The sequence below is a fragment of the Gavia stellata genome, chromosome 8 (genome assembly GCF_030936135.1).
Source record: "Gavia stellata isolate bGavSte3 chromosome 8, bGavSte3.hap2, whole genome shotgun sequence".
Taxonomy (NCBI): Eukaryota; Metazoa; Chordata; class Aves; order Gaviiformes; family Gaviidae; genus Gavia; species Gavia stellata.
This window is the reverse complement of record NC_082601.1, coordinates 24,335,580-24,356,519: the sequence shown is the minus strand read 5'-3', so window position 1 is coordinate 24,356,519 and position 20,940 is coordinate 24,335,580. Positions and strand designations below refer to the sequence as shown.

General features: G+C 40.6%; 1 protein-coding gene across 2 annotated transcripts in view; it reads right to left on the bottom strand.

The window, feature by feature from the left end:
- Nucleotides 1-20,940, bottom strand: part of MAP3K20 (mitogen-activated protein kinase kinase kinase 20) — a 92,728-nt gene that overhangs the window by 22,693 nt on the left and 49,095 nt on the right. Inside the window, exons 9-11 of one of the 2 annotated variants that reach the window (XM_059820212.1) lie at nt 17,093-17,199; nt 11,276-11,411; nt 1,883-6,952 (exon numbers count right to left, since the gene is read on the bottom strand). In XM_059820212.1, coding sequence (XP_059676195.1) covers nt 6,584-6,952; nt 11,276-11,411; nt 17,093-17,199 — 612 coding nt within the window. In that variant the 3' untranslated portion in view covers nt 1,883-6,583. Of the gene's footprint in view, nt 1-1,882; nt 6,953-11,275; nt 11,412-17,092; nt 17,200-20,940 lie in introns of those variants that run through there. The other variant, XM_059820211.1, reaches the window with a different exon arrangement.

The window sequence follows — 20,940 nt, the reverse complement described above, 5'->3', positions numbered from 1 at the left end:
TAAACTCTTGGATTCTCACTAACCACGGACTGGCTCCAACAGCACGGTGGCAGTGCTAAATCGATCCCATCACTTTACGTAGATAAAACTATCAGCAGATCTCCAACAGAAACAATTTAGGAAGCAAAAGTAAACCATCCGCTGGCGAGGGACTCTCTAGCTGCCTCTCCTCTCGGCTCTGACACTATGGGAAAGCTTTTGCTATGGCTTTAGTACCACCCGATTTCTGCAATGAAAATAACGCTGTGATTATGGCTCTCTCCTGAATGATGGGTATTTTCTGCAAAAGGAAGGAAAACTGTCAACTAGATAGCAGCGAACGCAGAATTTGGAGTCGGGCCACTGTGGCTAGTCTTCCTGTACAGACAGGTCTCTTTTGGTTTCTGCCAACACTTTGTAACTGCTCCCCTGAGGCTGGGGGAGCGCAGCACTTCCCAGCCTCCTCTAGTGCTGCAGCCCTCATGGGGCACAGTTTGTTATATGCAAGATGGTGTTAGCTCTTGACGCACAAGGAAACTACGGAGGATACACAGGAGAATGGCTGCATTAAGTGAAATTCTGGGATGATTTGAAAACTGACACAGGAGAAGGTGTCACTGTAATACTGATTACCATTTTACTCATTCAAGCACATGGTATCCCAAGCTTCACCTTCCTGGCATTTTTATCCAGCTAAAAAGGGTTAACGTTAATTGGTATGTATGTATTTGGACTGTGTCTCCCAAAGGCTCAATACCATGATGCAGTTGCAAACTTATTTCATGTATATAACGCTGACTTACAAGAGACTGAGCTCAGTTACCCACCAGCCCCCAAGACTTTGTTACCTCCTCCGCAGAGCCCTGTCACCCACAAGCTCTCCAGCCCCCACCCACAGGCCAAGCATGCCCTCCCGGCAGGCACTCACCCCTGTCTGCCTCCGGTTGAACACCGAGCCCCAGGGCAGAGCTGCCCATTACATGCCTGAGCACCTCCCTGGCTCTCCAGGGAGGAGACCAGCATCTAGTGTAATCCACCAACAACTTTCAGCCATCGCTGTGCAACACCCTTTCCAGCATCCATGTGAAACTCCCACTGAAGGACTTGTGACTACCCAACACCCCTTGACTTCTGCCTCCATATCTACGACTTTTTGCTGCCCACCCCACTTTGAGGACTTTTCAGATCCTCTTCCTCCTTCTCTACCAATGTCTCAGCCAAACCTTTCTGGGCACAAACCATCCATGAGACCAGCTGAAGCCACCTGTGTGAGGAGGATCTAGCAGATGCTCAAACCCATCCCTTTGCCCACTGCTTCCCCAAATGGGACAGAGACAAAGGCATCAGGGTGAAATGGCAGAAGGGAAGATGTGTCTGCCAGAGAAAAAGAGACCTCCCTGACTTTTTCCTCTCTATTACACCATACTTCCAATCTTCTCAACCTGCCTGCTGTTAGTCAGGCATTCCCTATGCTAACAGCTACCCGCAGCCTGGGCAGGACGCTGTGGGGCAAAAGTACTGCTGGGGGCAACACCTGAGCACAAGCGAGGGCAGGTGGCAATTGTAAACATCCTTAGGAAGGCAGAGGATCATGCCTTTTGTAGGTACTTATAGTCAAACCAGCTGGTGCTGCGGGAGGAGCCTGGTACAATAATTTTTACAACTGAATCATTTAGTGCAGAAGTCCAATATTGCATTTTTAGTTGCACAATGGATTTTTTCCACTCTTCCCATGTTTAAAAATAACCAGTGGCAGAATATATGCTGTATTATTTCAATTTTTAAAAAAATGGGAGAATAAAGGAGAAATGTCACACAGTGAGTAATACAAAAAGTGACTTAAACCAGCAGACAATAAGGAACCTCTTGAAACACCAGCATTTTACACAGGGACACAGATGCATACAATTTACTGTCAAAATGTTTATTGCAAAATAGAAGTTTGGAACAAAGAGAAGCAAAGGAAAAAGTTCACATCAAAAGAAAGTTTATGACACCAGTAGAGGAAATTGAATACATTGCATGATATCTTTTTGTTTGTTTGCTTTGGTTTTACACTGGAAAAATCAAATCCACAGTGTGAATAAAACAAGACATCATATGTCAAGTGCAATAAAGAGAATAACTGACGCTGCAAGGTTTTACCACACAGAAGTGTAACATCGCATGTTCCACACAAATGAGATACTCAGTTTACAGCACAAGAGTTTTGGCACAGGCGTTTGCACTCAGCTTTGATTTTTCAGAAGGGAAAATCAAGTTTTCTAACACTGTGAAAATTTCATCAGTTCACACTTGAAGTATAAGTAGCATTGACTCCTAGTATTCAGTACAAAACTTCTTCAGTAGTGCAAAAGCAAGAAATGCAGTGGACTATATCTGACTTTAAAAGGCATATGAATATTTAGCACACAATATAAAATGTTTAAAGGTTGTTGGTTCTACAGTTTTAAAATTAAATCTTCACACATCAGAAATCTCTGTGCAGGTTTTACAGTGTACACTAAGTCGAAGTCTGGGGGAAAAGGGAAAGGTCTCTCCCTCCAGATTCGTACCAGTGCATTTTAAGGGCTGTGAAAATTACTAAATGAACTTATTTTTCTACCTGAACGTTCTACCTAGGACTGTAGTTAAAACCTCTGTCAAGTTAGAGGTCTTATTAAAAACCTGTAAAAGCTGCCTGATTACAGAAAAAGGAACTACAGTACTAAAGACACACACTAACACTGATGAATAGTTAACAGCTATATGCACACTATGGATTTTTCTGCTACCGCTGACAGCAATATAATCATTATTGCATCAAATATTTAACTCAGAATAACCACTTTAAAACCCAGAAGGAAAGGGAATGAACACCTAACAAAACTGCTGGAACCATAAACAAATGACAAGTCAAGAACATGACTGTGTGTCAAGGAGCTGTGCCAGACCTCACCTCCTGGAAGCCGTTCCCATCTGGAGGGGACAAGTTCCAAGTCAGGTACCACACAACCGGCTGCAGATGCAGCACACCTACACACCGTACCTTAGGACACTTGCTACTCCAAGGAATTAGTGGTGTGATCGTCACAAAAATGACTAGATCATAAGTTTTCCTCCATTAATTCCCCCTTCCATTTTTCTCCGCACTGCTGAAGGAAAAGAAAGGGAGTTGGGAGTCAGACATTCTGTCTTGGCCCCAGCTCACCCTGTATCTTTAAGCAAGCCAAAAGCTGATCCTCACCATTCTTCTCTCGGGCCATTTACCCATCTAAGTCAATGTTGGCAATGCAACAGCCTGGTAAAAACAAGAAGTTCAGGCCTGGCTCTTACCTTTCCCCTCCGTCAAAAGCAGCAATATTGTTTTCCTGCAGATACCTCCAGGGCTTTATGGAAGGTAGAGAAAACTGGGATCCCAAAAGGCCTCGTGGGGACTAGTGAGCTGAGAGGTGTACGAGGCATGGGAAGGCTTTTGGTGGCTTTGCTCACAGCCCAGAGCAGCCTGAGAAACACCTTCTGGGTTTGGTTAATGCTTTCATAAGCTGACACACTATGTGGCTGTGGACTGTTGTGGAGATTTATATACCCTAGTGATGATACAGGTAGAAGACAGACCGGGTTGCACTGCAGAGCAAAATCAGGTGTGGAAGATGAAATACTCTGACCTCCTCCAACCAACATACCTGCCCACCAGAGCTACTTTCAAAACCTTTATCTAGTGAGAAGCATATCAGAGGCAGAAACCACCCAGCTTGATTCTCACATATGATTTTTGGCTTGTAAACTGGAGAACATCTGGTATGCAAGTCATCACAGGAAAGTAAAAATGCAATCAATACCATTATATTTTTAATAAGCATAGCCAATATTTTAAGTATAACACTATCTCAAGGAAACTGCATCAGAAGAGTTTGCCATATGCTATCACCTTCTCTACAATTCAGAAACCACCTTTGCTACTTTGAACACAGAGGTAAGTTTTACTAGAGTTTAATTTTTTCCTTAATATAGCTTAATTTGCTTTCAAATAATGTATGGTAAAGAAAGGGGAAAGGGAAAAAACCCACCATCTTTGTTTCATTAAAAATACTGGAACTAAGTAAATAGTAGAAATTCCTATGAGTATCCTACCAAATTCTGATAATATTTGCTGAAATAAGTTACGTGCCTGGGTAAGCACAAAACCTTGAAGGCAGTCTTAAATCTTGTGCTTTTGCAGCTATGAAACCCTGTGTCATACTACTTAAGGACTGTTTTTACTTCTGTAAAGATTAAGGAGTGGATTTACAAATACAGTTAAAATCCATGCAAATATAAATGTTCATGAAGTGCTCAGAGATTGTCAGATGCTAAAAAAGTGCAAAACACTAATGCTAGGGACAGATTTTTGGGTTTTTTTTTTAATACTAAATATACTGAACCAAATTTCATTTTCAGTTAAAGCTGTACAACCCTACACTGCTTATGTGGCACAGTAATTTATGGACAATGACACACATCTTAAGATCTAAAGTGCACATATTAGATTACACAAATCCATCACATTTCCCTGGGTGCAAAGTGACAGTTACAAAAATAGTGTCATTGCTGTGGGTGTTAGCAGACGTAGACTTACAAAAATAGTACAAATCTGCACTGGAAACAGCCTATTTGCTCTCATTTCCATTTAATTATTTGCCTTTCAATGTCCCTTTTTCTCCCTGAAATCAGGTTGCTTTGATGGACCTAAGAGGCCATCCCTACCTGTACCGAAGGAGCAAGTTTCTCCCTGGGATACTCCATAAACTTACTACACCATTTAAATTACATTTCTGTCATGAGAAAAGACTCCTGATGGTTAACTTCAAGCCAATGGATTTAAAACTGTTAGGAAGGTGGAACGCTGAATGACATCCTACAGAAATCAGCATCTTGGAGGGTCTAATCCTGTGCAAACTGAGTGGAGTAGGCTAGCTCAAAGCGCACCACTTGCTGCCTTGCAGGTTACCAGACCAGTACTGATGCTTGAGCATAAAACAATTCTCTCTCAGAACACGAAGAGGTGCCCACTCGTTACTCTAGAAAAATTCCTTCACAGAACTTTCTCTTTTGTTGAGTGATCATGTAATGATTTCAGGCCTGCTGTTATCTAATGTATCCATTTTTCTCTAAGCTATCTACAAAAACACTCATCTTAATACATAGGTTAGAGCTGTGTAACAGGCAAGCCTATAATTAAAGAAGCCACTCAAAAACAGAAGTTTTCATAAAAGAAACCCCTCCAGTAATTGAGAATGGAATTTTGATGGCTTATTCCCACTACAGCTGAACTAGACAGTAACGATCTTCTTTTGAAATGCTGCCCTTCTTCCTTGGGCAAATATTTTACATCATCTTCCTTTCTAACCTGCATTTGTGTTCGCACTGGTTTCCCTCCCTCCTTCTGCATCACCACTAAAGGGGTCATCAGGAGAAACATACTCACTGGCCTCAACAGAAGTGCCCGGCAGGCAATTATTGCAGCAGATTGTTACAAACTAAGTTTTTCAGTAAGTCATAACAGCAGTGGCAATACTTTAAAAGTGATTTAGCTGCAAAAAACGGGTACACACAGACTGGTAAATATTCCTCACATTACTGCCATCACGGAGAATTTCACATAAGCCACAGTAGTAGGGCCCAAGCTGAAATGTCATTGTGGCTTCTCTTTGTCCTTTCATAAGGCTAGCACATACAGTTTAGGAGATGCAACAGAATCAAAATTTATTAACACCGATTTTTACTCTCAGGTACAAGAATAAGTCCATCAAAGTTAATGAGGCTTCCTGGATTTACATCAACATAACTGAAAATTAGCTTCTAGATCACAATATCTGATAATAGATGCAGAGGTCTGATTGCAGTTTGCTTTGCTAGAGTGAATTATATACACATGCACATACACGTGAGGGGAAAAAAGAACATTTATACAAATCATCTTCTAACAGGTATTATCTGGATTCTGCTGCTATTCAGTTTTTAAACTGTATATTTAACTAACCCCTCTCTTCCCCTCAACCAAGCTTCTCTTTTCCTAGAAACGTATTTGTGACTTCCCATAATGCCGCTTTGAAAAAGGCTTTAAATTAGAAACACAGCAAACCCCTTCACTGCAACAGTAAGAAAGAATGGATTGTAGAGAACAGCAAATCTGGAAGTACAAGTATATTCATATGATTGACAATTAAAGGGGTAAGGGAAATGACAAAAAACACAAAAGAAATATTTGAAGTACATTAATGGCATTAAAGGCATTGAAGTTTCCCCCAATGTTTTCAGATCTTAAGTTTATCCAGCCATAGTTTCTGTAATCAGGCATCAAGAGTTATATATATAATCACGGTTCTTAAAATAATAATAATCTCAATTAGTTTGGAAAGTTTAGTTCCAAATTTCATCAAAGCAGAAATAAGTCAACACAATCTAAACAAAAACAACATGTCTTTCTACACACAAACATGCTCAGCCTGGAAAACTTCTCACTTTTTTTTTTTTTTTTTGCTTTTACAGGATTTAAACAGACCAAACTGACAGGATTCTTGTTCTAAAACTTTATTGCTTTGCTTTGCTAAAACCGATTTCAGGGTTAATTCTATAACTGATTTCATTCGCTGCTATCATCTGTGTCATCAAAATCATCATCATCATCATCGTCATCTGACCAGTCGAATTCACTGAAACCCAAAGCCATGTTGATTTTCTTTCCTTTTCTCATAGAGGTGGTTTTAGAAGAATTCTTTTTGGCTTGCATGTTTATCTGCATTCCAGAATGCAGGACAGATCCTGCTTGGTTCAGAGAGAAGATATCCCCAAAGCCCGTCATCATCAAGGCCTTCAGACTTTGGTTCATGCCAGCTACCTCCCCGTTACTTGTTGCTGTGATCTGACATGACATCTCTGCACTGTTTGACTCCTCTGTTTTAGATTCAAAGTAAGACTCCTCAGACATTCTTGCAGCAAGAGGTAAGAAAAACTATTTAAAGGAGGAAAGGACAGAGCAAAAGTGAAAGTTAGAATCAATTTAAAAATCGAGGAAAAAAGACACCACCAGATTAGTTGGCAATCAACAGAAAGCACAACAATTAGTGAATCTAAACACAGAGATCAACTAAGAATTCATTAAACCAGACAGCTTCATTCTGGGGTCATTGTTCTTAAACAAAAGTGCAACATCACTGAGTCGCATGGCAAGAACCACAGGCAGCAGAGCTTTCCTGACAAAAGAAGGTTCAAACTCTTCAATCCTTCATTTTGTACAGTGTAAAATAGAACATGACATTTCCCAGCCAGGTGGACTGGCTCCCAAGGCAATGCAGGTACAACAGAAGTCTGAGTGAGTTGCTTAATTGAACCGTTGAGGATTGAAGAATAAATCACATTAAGATCAGAGAACCCAAACAAGCTCCCAAGGTTTGGTGCAGAAGTAGCAGCCCTCTAAATATCAGAAATAACAGCAGCAGTATTATTTGTGCGAAGACTGGTTTTGAGCGTATGCTCAAAAGGAGAGGAAGGGGTCACCCTGCAATGGTTGCAATCAGAAACGAGCCCCTCACCAATGCAAAGGACATGGGAACCGGCCTCTAGCTTGTACCAGCACCTTACTTCTGGAAGCTGTCCCAGGGAGGAGCAGGCAGGGAAAGAGGAGCTGTTTGGTCAGCTGGTCAGCTTCTTCAGCTTGGTTGCCTTTTTTTTTTTTTTAGTGATATCAATAGATATATGCCATTTGGTTGTACATCATATTAAATCTCTCCTGATTTAATCTTCACCTACAGATAATGGCGTTTTCCTGACCCAGCCTGTTTGTAAGAACATATGAAATGTGCCCTCTCCACCTAAATAATGTTTAATGCCTCTTCAGAGTGGCTGGGCTAGTAACGTCGGTGACATGCTTGCCTGTTCTCCACAGGGAATAAAAACTCAGGAGTTTCATCCCAAATTAAACTACCTTCTAAAGCAACAGCAAAGGATCTGTGTGTGAACATCTGAACTAGCCTTTCTTTTCAAAGCTGTTTGCAAAACCACCTGCCCAAAATTAATGGTTTTCCACGTCTTTTTTAACCTAATCAGATAACTGACTGAAGAGTCAACAGCAGTTGGTCACAATGGGTTACAGTGGTGATTATGGTGATGCCCTGGTCTGTAACACAGGAGGCTTCATGGCCAGGCTGCTCAGAGAGTGCCCATTTCCTGCAAAACCACTTAACACTGACAAATTGTTTATCATTAAAAAGGACAATAGCTGTCTTTTGTTCCTCTTGAGTTTTCCCTACTTACACAAGCTTTCTATTTGCATTGTGGTTAACAAAAGTTAGTGATCATAGTTTAAGAAACGAAAATAAAATTAAGAAGTTGGGGAGATGGGGTGCCCTAAATACCCTTCATGTGTCCTATGGCTTAAGTGACAAAAGAACCTACAGCTAAGCTTCTGTACACCTCGCTGTACAGGAAAAAACAATTACACCATCACCAGTGCTACTCAGATCAAGGACACGAAAAGATCCTACTGATAAAGAGAAGGAATATTTTAAAAACAAGATCTAGCCACAGGAACGAGATGCCCAGTACACACGGTTCAGCGCCAGGTAGTTCTTCTGTCAGCTATTGGAGTTTTAGTCATGTTAGATGCATGGAAAAGCATCCCTTGACATATGGGAAGAATTCCCTATAAAAATCAACAAAGCTGCAAAACAGCTTTTCTCTAAAACACGTTTCTGGGTCAGTTTGTGCAATGCCTGGCAGTGAGTAAGCTGTGAATGGGCCGTAACGGTGGCTCATTTTGCAAGTTATAATCACCTTACTTCCTCTTTATTTTGCCGTCTCGTTATTTGGAGAATGTAGGAGTTCTTTGTGACAGGACCAGCCTTTAGTGTCACACTGCATATGGTAACTATCATGAAGAGACTTCTATAGATGGCTGGGATCCCCAATCTCTGTACAAGCCACTGTTCTCCTAAAATGACCACCTGCAGGTGCATGGCACCACTGCTGAATATCTGGATTTCATGTCTTGCTCACTGTCTTCCTCTAAATATGAGCTTCAGCTTAGCTACATACGCTCCCTTCTTAAAGTCAGATCCTCTTTCAAAAGGAGTCTCCCATTTCACTAAAGCTGTGGATGTATTTTACTCCTCCAAAAGGCTCCAAATTCCCTTGTGCAAGAGGCTCTTGGAGATCTTCACAAAGGGAATTTGCAGAGATCAGACTCAAAGGTGTCTGTTGTACAAGACACAGCAGAAACAGGGTAAAGAGCAGGGAGAAACTACTTTCACGGAAGTGTTTCTAAAGATTGGCCTCATCCTTCTCTCATGCTGATGTGTGTAAAGTTATACTTTATTTTTTGGAGCAGGAGCAGCCTGCCACTCATAGCTACCTGCCATGCAGGATGAAGCTTCTACCAACCCTAAAACACTGGAAAATCAAGTGGCAGAGACAGCTTCCCTGTTCTCCTTTCACTTGGTTTGAGATTCTCCTCCTGCACACGACTTTAATAGTATCTGCTGGCCTCTGGTCTTTGCTGCGGAGCAAATGAAGAAGTGACTGCACAGCGTAGAGCAACGATGATAGTACCAGCTAAGACACAAGGCCTAGTGTTGGTTAAGAACAAGGTATAAGCCTAGTGGGCACCCTAAGCTGTGTTATTAGCTCTGGTTGCCATATCTTTACTACTGTGTTTACAGCCAAGGTAGCTTAGAATTGAGCAGTGCACCTCTCTGTTGCAATCCTCCAGTCTGATACTGCTGAGCAGACATACCCTGAACCAAGGGAGGGAGGGAGACACTTGACTCCCAGGATTACAGCTTACAAACAGAATGCCCAGGGATATTTTGCAAATGATTTACAGCTATGAATTTACAATATAGTTGTATTTGTAACCAGTGCCTTATAGAACTTCCTTTGCTATGAAAAAAACAATCCTGCTTGATCAAGCCAATTTTTGCCAGTATGTAAATTTTTTCCAACAAAAGGGCTTTTTTTAAAGCCATTCCGTATAACAGTTCACTAAAGATCTATGGAAAAAACAAACCTGTATTTCTCTATTAGAAGAAATTGCATTTAAATGCAATAGGAGAGTTGGGTTAATATTATGCAGAGAGATAGTTCATGCTTAGCACAACAGGCCTTAGCACAATGCTTTATTCTTTCAGGAATGCCAGCTCTAAGTGAAAAGTAGAAGTCATAAGCAAGTACAGCATAAAAAACCCTAGGGCCTTGCTCGTGAAAAGATCTGCTCATTAAGGCTATGTCTCATGCTGTGCTCAGGATAGATGATGGCCCACAGCTCAGTTACTGGAACTTTGCAAGCGTTAAAGCAGGCATACAGATCTCTACTGAGAATGTACAGTATCTGCACATAGGAAAATATTCATTGTTCATTATTTCATTACTGCCTGTTCACAGCTGGAACATGAATGCAGCTTCATTCAAACAATAGCAATAAGCTATGCCTTAAAAACAAGTTGTACGTAAATGTGCCTGGCTGGAATCAAGCTTATAAGTAGGATAAAATCGTGCATAAGAAAAATCATATGCTACTGCAATCTCATTTTGGTATTTGTTTTGGCTAGTGCTTTAAAACAAGTAGGTAATGCAGTATTTTTCTTAACAACAATTCTGTTCTAATATGTCTAGCCATGCACTAACCCTGTGGTCCTCCCTCTGCCAATCAGTAATCAAGATCATCATATTTCATTAAGAAATTCAAGATAATCCAAGGAAGGTTTTTTTGTTCAATTTATTAACAGAAATGTGGCAATCCTAACAGCTAATAACTGGCCAGTACAAGTATGTTAACTCTAATTATGAACAGAGCCCTAAATTAACACTTCAAATTTTGACCCCCTTTTTCACAGAATGGAAATTTACTTCTCAAAGAACAGAATAAAAAAAATCTACACCAGGTTTCTCAAGCCTTCTTCTGCAAGAAACAAATGATTCTTACATTTAAAACCAAATCCTGCATCCATTAAAGTCAACAACTTTCTAGTTGAAAAATGAATTTATTGAATGCAATCAACTTTTAAAGCTGAGAACTGTAATTAAATCAATGGAAAACTACTTAAGTGCCCATGGCACAATATGAACTATCAGCAATATCTGATATCCAATGTATTAGATGAAATTTTAAAAAATAGTATAGTTAGTCCCAGTGATGTAATAAAATAGACTTTAATTGGCCCAAAGGAACAACTAAAGAAAACAGGGGCACTATTTCCTTGGCGTGTCTTTACATTTACATAGGCAAAGCTCCAAAATACTTTCTGAAGTAAGATGAAAGGTTGAATTATTGTCTACTTACAGGAGTATTGGACTGTTCAGTTAACTTCTGCTCCCACATCCTCAAACGTCGCTCCCGTTCCTTTAGTTCTTGCTCTTTAAAGCTCAGATCACGCTCCAGTTTCTTTAGTCTCTCTAAGGTTGCCTCAATTTCACATCTGCACGGAGACAATTTGTTACGTCTTGTCTTTTCCTGACAGATATAAATTGTTCATAATTCCCACTTGAATGTTAATTAAATGTGAAAGGCTGAAAAGTACAATACTAACTCAAGCAGTTTATTTAATTACCAAATGCAAAGCCTTTCAGAGCTTTAAGAACAACTGGCAAATGTTTATACTTGAGAATAACCATAATACCTTCAGTTGAAGAAAAATAACATTTAAAAAGAGTAAAATGCCTCATAATATTTTAAAAACTAAAATACAGTCTTTTCTCTCAACATCATGAAACATGATCTTATCTATAAAGAAACTGCATTAAGAACTAGTAACAGAACAGTCATTAGCAATACAACACTGGCAGTCTAAGAAACCCATTTGACTGGGTTTATAACTTGGCTATAAATATTATTTGGACTTATACTCAAAATACACAGAAGCAGCACTGGGGTTTTTTTTCCCACTTACCTTCTTGTTTCTCTAGCTAAAGATATAAGAGCAAGAATACAAACCATGTTACGACCCAGCCCTGCAAATGGTTACAAATACAGGCTTCTCAAGTTAGGAACAGTTAATAAAACGATTTGGTTTACTTTGCTTCCCACCATATATACAAAGGTGTGAAAAATAAGAAGGGCAGGAAGTGAAAGCAGTACTCTAAGAAGCTTCAGATACCGTCTTTATTGGGTTGCATTGTATGTACCTCATCCCTTAACAAAGTGGTTTCCTGTGACATGCTTTCTGATGGACAACATCTTTTAAATGCATGAACTGAACTGCTCTTGGAAAAGAGTTTAACAAGTTTTGCACTATAAATGCCTGGGTGTATACTAGAAGGTACAGAAAAATAATTCTGTCACTAAATTCAGCCACATTTTTTCCTTGTGGGATAAGCAAAGAAAAACCTCCAATTTGTATCAGACCTTGTATTTGCATTTAACAAGCCATTTCTGTGACTGTTTGGGAGACTGTGCACTGCCTGGCACATGTGTGTTTCCTAGTCACATTGTGGGAACAGTCATTCACAGCACTTCATTTTCCTCCTAGAGAGAACGAGCTCCTAAGGAGACAGAGCTCCTAAGGAGAACTCTGAAGATAGCTACTGGGACTCTGCAATGAAAAAATCTTCTGCTCAAACTTTCAAAACCTTTTACCTTTGTAAACACACTGCAAACGAAATCTGCTCCTTCTGATGTTTTCAAAAAGAAAATGAAAGGACTAACAGAATTAGTTGTCATTTCTATTTGGGGGAAAAGAAAAAAAAAGATAATTATTTCTTCCTGTAAATCTCCTGTCCTAGCACAGAATGATTAAGCTTTTCTCCAGTATCCACCTAAAGGAGTTCAAGCTCTCAATGCAGGAAAATGCATACCCAAGTAGCCTATTTAAGTAAATGAAATAATTTAAATATTCCAAATCTTACAGATTTCTTATTTTAATGCGACATCTGTGTCAGAGAGTAACACTTACGAAGTACAGTGAATGGATTCAGAGCTGGAATAACTAGCAAATTCTAGTGCAACGTCTACCACCACGCTTAACTCTACTGCAAAAATCAGCCACCTGGGGCAAGGGCATTTATTACACTTAAATCCTGCTGAGTGAGCTGTTCAATGTGGTGGTCAGAACAAATGCCCCTCACAATTATTATGCTTCAGATTTCAAGCAAAATTCTCTCTCGTATTTAGGCATGCAAAGGTCAAGGCTGATCTCTGTGCTGGGTGGAAAATGGTCACACATCCTAATAAAGAGACAATAAAGGGACAAAACTAGAAAGCACTGGACAGAAGGTCAGAAAGTGACTCCTCTCCAAACATTCATTTCCCTATCATAAACCCCTTCTGTCAGGTGCAACATATACTATGCAATCTACTGTGGTAACTACAGAGCAATTTGAGGATAGTTGCAAGAGCTGCTTTTCTTAGTTTGCCTCTCAACATCACTGCTACTTATACACAACTCTGTAATTTTTAAAATATGTAAATTAAGTTCTCTTTTAAATAACATTCCACACTAGGAAAGTCCTGGTAACAATAGCTTTCTATATGTCAAAAGTCTATTTTGTGCTGTAATTACCTCTCTTCATTAGACAGAAACTTCTCTTACAATAAAAGGTCAGTCTGTGAAAACAGTTGCATTCTGAAAAATAATTCCACTGTATAATAAAAATGTGTAATTAAAGAGAAAGCTACTGTACATTGCCCAGTTAATGAGTCTTACTTCATAAATGAAGCAGCTTGAAACATTATACATGGTGGAGCATGTGGATTTGTTTGCTTCTGTAGTTCTGCAGTCTGAGCTTACTGGCTTTTCTAGAATAATCTCATTCTGTGACACTGAAGAATGTATACTGTATTATTAGAAACTATAATGATAAACAGTCACAGATTAAAAACAATGACTGGCATTTGTTTATATGTCTTGAATTGCTACTGATAATACAAGTATCACTAATAGACTATTTTAATCATTAGAACAGCTGCTCGTGGGGAGAGTATGGAAGGAGAAATGCAGTTAGTATATATGGCTAAATGCAGATAAATGTGATCTCTCACTGAATTGGAACATCATTACTTCAATAGTAATTTTTTTCTACTGTAATAAAAGTGACTTGAGAAAGAGCGCCAAAAAGATCACAGAATAGGAACTTAAACATAAGGCAGACCTGTGCAACTTAAGTCGTAAGACAGTGCCCCTATTCAGTTAAATAATAAAATGTGAAAGCTAGAACAATTAGGAAATAAGATACTGAATTATTTTAAGGAAATGACAGAACAGGCAGTTTAAAATGTATTATTAATATAAACATCAAGACCAGTAGATGTTGCAAGTAAGACCACATTAAAGATAGGTGAAAGTGTCATTTATCTTATCACCTCTGTCAGTCACGTATAGACTCAGCCCACTCCCAGTTTTCATGCCAGCCAGTCAGAGACATTGGAGACTCTGGATACTTGCTGTTACAGATGCACTTTTTGCACGTCTCTATAAATGTAATCCAGCTTGTCTGAGCTTTGATTTGCTTTGATAAGTGCAGTATCTGGATCACTAATTTGGAGGTGCCTCAAAGGAACAAGCATAACCTTTGCTTTTCCCAAGCCCACCCTTCTCCAGGGCTCTGATAGCCAGGCTTCGTTAAAATTAGCTATTTCTTGGTAACACATCTCATTCTTTCCCTATTTCTGGTTCAACTATCTCTTCTCAAATCACTGTGGGATAAAAAATATTAAAAAAAAAACCCCTATGAATAAAAGCAAAGATTTGTCAATGCAGAAGTTAAACCAAATTAAACTTCCGTGCAACTGTTCTCAGAAATGGTCTTAGTCTGATTTAGTTTAACCCTTGGGATCACTTTATGCATATAAGTCTTTCATCTCCTTTAAATAGCATATTTTTTGCATACTTTCTATTAACTTGGCTTCAGCTTCATGAGTGTCTCCATACAGACATGGCTTTCACATCAAGGAAGGCACCCGTTACCAGAATTCAGGTAAGAGTGCCCCTCTGACCCAGCTTCGGAACAAGTCCCCACATGACTTGCGCTCCTTCTGCACTTTGTGTTTTCATTTCTGCTTAATTCAGAAATCACCTTTGCATTCAGGCAAATCATGCCCCATCATGAATTTGTATTTTGTCTCTTATTTCCTTGTCTCCAAGTTATTTATTCTTCCAAAAAAAATTACCAACTTTACCTTTAACACAAATGTCCATGGTAAGTACTTTTTCTGTGACTTGATAGTGCCAAAGAACTTTTTGTTTCTACACGGCTTTTCATTAACACCTCGTTAGCCATTCCTCATCTGAGCAACTTAGGTGCATCAAAATAAAATTTGCAAGAAATACTTGGGCTACCTGAGTCACAGTCCCAGAAATGAATCAGTTTAGTAAAAGAACAGAAGTTTAATGTTACCAAACGTCAACCAGCACAGCTTTTATTCTGCTATATTGGCAAGATTTAAGTAGTTATTTGTTTTTCCTAAAGGAAGTGGAGTACTTGCTCATCTTTTAAATAAATATTTTTACCATATGGAGTATATAAGAAACCCGTCACTGGGGGATGTTTTTCTTCCAACCCTCCTTGTATTCTGCCAGCTACCAAAACCACAATATGATGTCCAGAGTCTGCATAAATAGTGGTGGCCAAGAAATATGCTTTTATACTTTAAATACCCAACATTTTTCCCAAGCCTTACAATACGGATTCAGGGGGCGAGAGGGCATACTGCTAAATTGTAAAAGCAACACCACGGATAAAATCATTGACAAATACTTGGGAGCCGGGTATTGGCAAGAGGGAGCGCTGAACACAGCGTAACGGGCCGCTGCAGGAGGGGAACCTCGCAGCGCCGTCCGCAGGGGAGAGAGGCGGCGGGGCAGACCGCGGGCCAGCACCCTGCACCCTGCGGCCCCGGCCCCGGCCCCGGCCCCGGCCCCGGCGGCGGAGGCGCAGGTCGGGGCTGTCGCCAGGAGGTGGCGCGCCGCCGCCGCCGGTGCCCGAGGCCGCGGGGCTGCCGCCGGCGCGCTGCTGAGTCAGGGCACCAGCGGTCCCGGCGCCGGAACAGGCTATTTATACTCCCACCATGTGACCGGGGGAGCGTCCCATCGCCAGGTCACTTTTTCCACTCGCCCGATAAAAACTGCCCGTCTTGATTTTCCTTGGAAGTCCGCGGAGGAAATCTGGGACGCTGGTTTCGAGACAAGCCTCATTTCCATGTGCTCTTCTCCATCCTCCACCCACCCCTGCTCCAGGTTTCTTTGGTTCCTGCGCTGACATGCAGGCAGAGAATCTTCTAACATTTCTGCTCCCAGCTTACCTGGAGCAGGGCCAGCGCTTCTTAATATAGACTGAGGCACGACTGGTAAAAAATCTTCTGCCTGTGCGGATCTGTTTCCAATCTTCTTTTGCAAACAGAAGGGTGTACTGTGAAGCAGCAAGCTTTCTAACTGACAAATAAGCTTCGGGGACAGGTTTTTTTAAAGTTTTGGCACATACAGAAAATAGGCTGAAACTTTTACTGTAAAACTGGGTCATGTAATAAATTCTTCTCAAACCTCATCTCCATTTATAATCACTTACGAATAAAAATTACAACCAGCACTAGATAAAATCCTATGCTCAAGCAACGCTGGTGCACTCTGCAAAAGCAGGGCTGGCCTGGGCAGATGCTGAATGCGTGGACGCGAAGTCAATACAAAGGAGAGAATGCGCAATAAATGCCAGAACACATACAAGTGAAGACAAATGGAGGCATGATTTGAAAATTTATTATTTTATGCCCTTTATCCTTTTTTTTTTAAATATAAACATATGCCTATACCCTTTCTATGAAAATTGCATCAAATATACATACACCTGAGTTGTTTTGCCCTCACACTACTGACTGAAAACATGTAATTGGTTTTAAGATGTGAATCACAAAACCATAAATATCATGATAACTAAACCAGTGTAATAATAAATATAGGGTACAGCTAAGTGTATTGGCTGCCAATACAAGTTTCACAACATTCTGGGCATTCCTGAAAAACAACAAGGTAAGTTACATTCTAAAAATACCTCAAGCACAGGTATTTTCTACCAATACGTCATCAGAGTCTGATGTCTTTCTGAAGAATATGGACTCACACCATTTCAAAGGAAAACCACATCATTTCATCTTGGGAGGAAGGAAACTTACCTCCACTCCGCCTTGTTATGCAGGAATGAGTTACACTGGTCTGGAAGGCTGCTGTCATTTGACATAGATTCCAGGATTGAAATGATCTGCTTGAAAGATGGCCTTTTCTGAAGACAAAAAACCCCAAAACAAAACAAAACACAGCATTTGCATTCATATACAACTACTACTGTGTAAAATTATTTGCAGGAATTTTTCAACTGAAAGACTGCAAGCAACAAAAATTGGGATGCTGCTTTCTGAACACAGCATCCTACAAGAGCACTGTAAATTTTTTTTTTTTTTTTTTTTTTTTTTGTTCTTCCCATTGAAGAAAAGGTCAGTTTGGGAAGAGTCACGTAAGCTAGTAGGACTCAAGCCTTAGCTTAGTTTCCTGTATCTACCAGTAAACCCTTCTGGTACTCAGTAAGAGCATTAAACAACATTAGTTGCATCAATAACCATCAAGATTCTTAATTCTAAAGAATAAAGTTTTCTTCAAGCTAAGAAGGAAAATACTGCCAAGAAGAGAAGGCTGGACCCATTAGCAACTGGTAATTAGACAGATGGCCTTTTACAGGTAGTAACCGAAACTCTTTAATGTGTGAACAAGCTATTTACCTGCCCATCAAAAATGGGTTTCTGGCTGCAGTTCCCCTCTTGCAGAGAAGGACAGACTTTCCAGAAAAAACTCTCACTTAGCTACCTCAGGAGCAGCCGGGGAAGAACTGAAGATTGAGGCTGGACAAGGATGTCTCGCCTGGCAGCTGAGCTCATGTCAGTGGTGTCTGCTCTTCTGTCCTGGGCTCGTTGACCGACCTTCCTGTTCCCGGGCTCTCCAACCAGCACCCACTGTGCTCACTAGTCATGGAGAGCAGTTACAACTTCCCTGTGTTTTCTATTTTCCTCTTAGTCCCAAAAGGAAGCTATGAAGTAGGATAATAACTTAAAACTGAAAAAGCCACGGTTAAATGTTTCTTGAAAGAGCGCTGACTCTGTTAGTCTGTTTGACAGACTCCAGACAAGGTTGAGACAGAAGGTTGAAACAAAATGTAGATACATAATAAGGGGATGATGCACGTTCTCTCTCTACCACGCCTGTAATTATACCATTTTCTGCTAAAATTACAGATGCCGCAATTAAAACGTGCATTTTAATTTGGGAGCACAAAAACAATTAGGAACAATGCTGAGGTGTCTCTCCCAGGAAGATCCAAGTGATTTCCACATTGTAAAAAGAAAGACAATTTCTTTATTTTAAATGTCAAACAGCATGAAAAAGTGTCAAATGCGTAACAATAAAAAAAAAAAAAGACAAGCTCTCTTATACTGTAATGCTGCACTATTCGGCTGTAAGTGGAGGCTTTGTCTGTCATTTTTTGGTCCATCTCCATGATTCCAGGCAACAGGCAGTTGGATGAGCTATGCAGATTTTCTTCGCCACAGACAGCACTTGCCCCAGCCACCGCGGTGCTTACGCAATTTGGCCCGCAGCCCAGCGTCCGTGAAGTGGCAACCTGGACGCGCCAAGCGGCATGGCAGCAGGTGCCTATTCAGCAGCACATCACTCACACTTGCTGATCCAGTCCCAGTGTGGAAATCCAGCAGGGCCCCTCTGCATTTACAGGGGGAGGACTGCTGCCTCTCCCAGTCCCCCTACATGCATGATGCTGAGCAGACCCCTCTGAACACACCCTGGAAGAGCACAAAACCTCCCCTGTCAGGGAGTGTGCCGCACTAGGGAGTACAGAGCACAAAATTCATCCCCTGCCAGACAGGAGATCGTGGCTCCTCACCAATACACCAGGGTACTGCTGCTGCTGCTACGTACTTTCCAACGGACTGGCACGTGCGTAACGTGCCTTCTACTAAACTATTCTATTTTCAGGAGGAGATGAAGGGCAAACATCCCCATACTGCATTAATTACAATATTTTATGACTTATTTGGGATTCTTTTACAAAACATTGCCACGTGTTTTGCTTGCTCCTTCTTTCTCAAAGGTATACTGGGAAGTATAGAGCAGGAGGCTGACACTAAGTGAGCACAGTGAACACTACTATCAGTCCTGCCTGGAGTAACTGGAGTGGAGATAATGACAGAGAACGGGGCTTTTACAAAGGGCAGGTGAAAGCACCAACAGACTGATTTGGGGAAGAGCAGCGACACACACTCTTTGGGTCCTACACTACAGGCAAAGGAACCGTTGAGTTGCGCAACTAGAGCTGGAACAAATGCACAGTCACACAGTATTGACAAAGCTTTGTACATCTCTGGCTGTGCAATTGCTGTGAAACAGCCACCAGCTACACTGCCAGCTTTGCAGCTGCCAGATATACAGGTACCAGCTTTCCCTGGAGGCAAAGCTGACAGTAAGACACAAGCCTACACTGCCATGTTGGTGTTGTTGGTTTCTTCCCCCTAGTCAAGGATAATTTCAGATTTAGTAAATGCACTCTAAATGCAGACTGATACCTTTGGCTAAAACTGGCAAGAAGCTATTGTTGAAATTGGGAGACCAAGCTGAGCAGCTTTTTTTTTTTTATAAAAAGTCTTATTTTCAGTGGATGACTGCTTAGCATCTTCTAGAAAGTCAGGCATCTCACGTCGTTTCTTATAAGAGATTCTTAAAATATCAAGGCATGAGTCGCCTTTGAAAACTGTTTCCCTTTATATCTGTGATGTCTCGTACAAAAATCTTTAAAATATATGCCCCTCTAGAAATAATTCTTGCTAATTGTTTTCCCTGTTTCCTTCTACTCAGTATTTCTTACTGAACAGGTCTGCATAAAAAACAGGATATTTAATCCATATGTCTTTCCTTTCTTGCTGTTCCCAGGTTTCTGATTTCCATTAAAATATTCAGTAATTTATAAACATTTTTTATGTTTTGGTAGGGATTTTAATATGTGCAAGTAGTTATTTAAGATACTTAGTTACTGCAAAGATTGTTTCTTTAATAATTACTGACATAATTAGTAATTTAACATTTTAGTACAATGCTTTGAACCCACTAGGGACTGTTTCAACTACCACTGTTTAAACTGTAAAAAGACTACCATTACAAAAACCATGTGGAGCAATGCACTTACGGACATTTTTCTCCACATATGAAGAAATTCCTCAAGAATTTCAAAGCAAAATTAATAACTGTCCATTCCCATGAAGAATTTATGGTGTGAGCAGTGTCTGACCCTCCAGCTGCTCTGCAGCAGCTCTCCTAGTGTATTCCTTAGCCTCACAGTAAATGCACATCCCTCTTTTCTCAGGGGTAAGCCACCTAAAGATACCTCGTGCTTTCTGCAGGCTAAAATTATGCACATTAGCACTTGCTTTTGAGTAGCTGACATGCTCAATCTCAGCCCCGCTTGACCTTCAGTAACTTGTTCATGCATTGATCATTTGATTTTCTATAAGCTAATCCTGGCGAAAAGGGAACGTTACACAGAGCAGTATTTTAGAGGAGTGTGCTCCATCTTTTGGCTCATGCAGGCCACACAGCCTTTTATCAAGGCTTTTTTGAGAGCTTTAAGTAGTGATCCCTTTCCCAAACACGTGACTAAGTTAGTCACATGCCCAAAACTGTGACCAGAGATTACTCCATTTCGGTCATGTGAACAATGCATTTATAATTGGCTAAAAGAAGAGAAGCTGCATGAATAAAGTAGCAAAGAGCAGACTGTCAGAAAAAACCCGTCTAACATGAGATTCACTCTTTGCACACACCAGAGACGCCTCTGAGAACAACGTTCCCAGGAACCAGCCCAAACCCAGGTGAATTGCTTGTGCAGACAGAACTCAGCCTGATGGCTGGGCATCCCTCTTTTACAATATGCGGATCCATCCCTCTCCTTGAAAAACAGCAACAA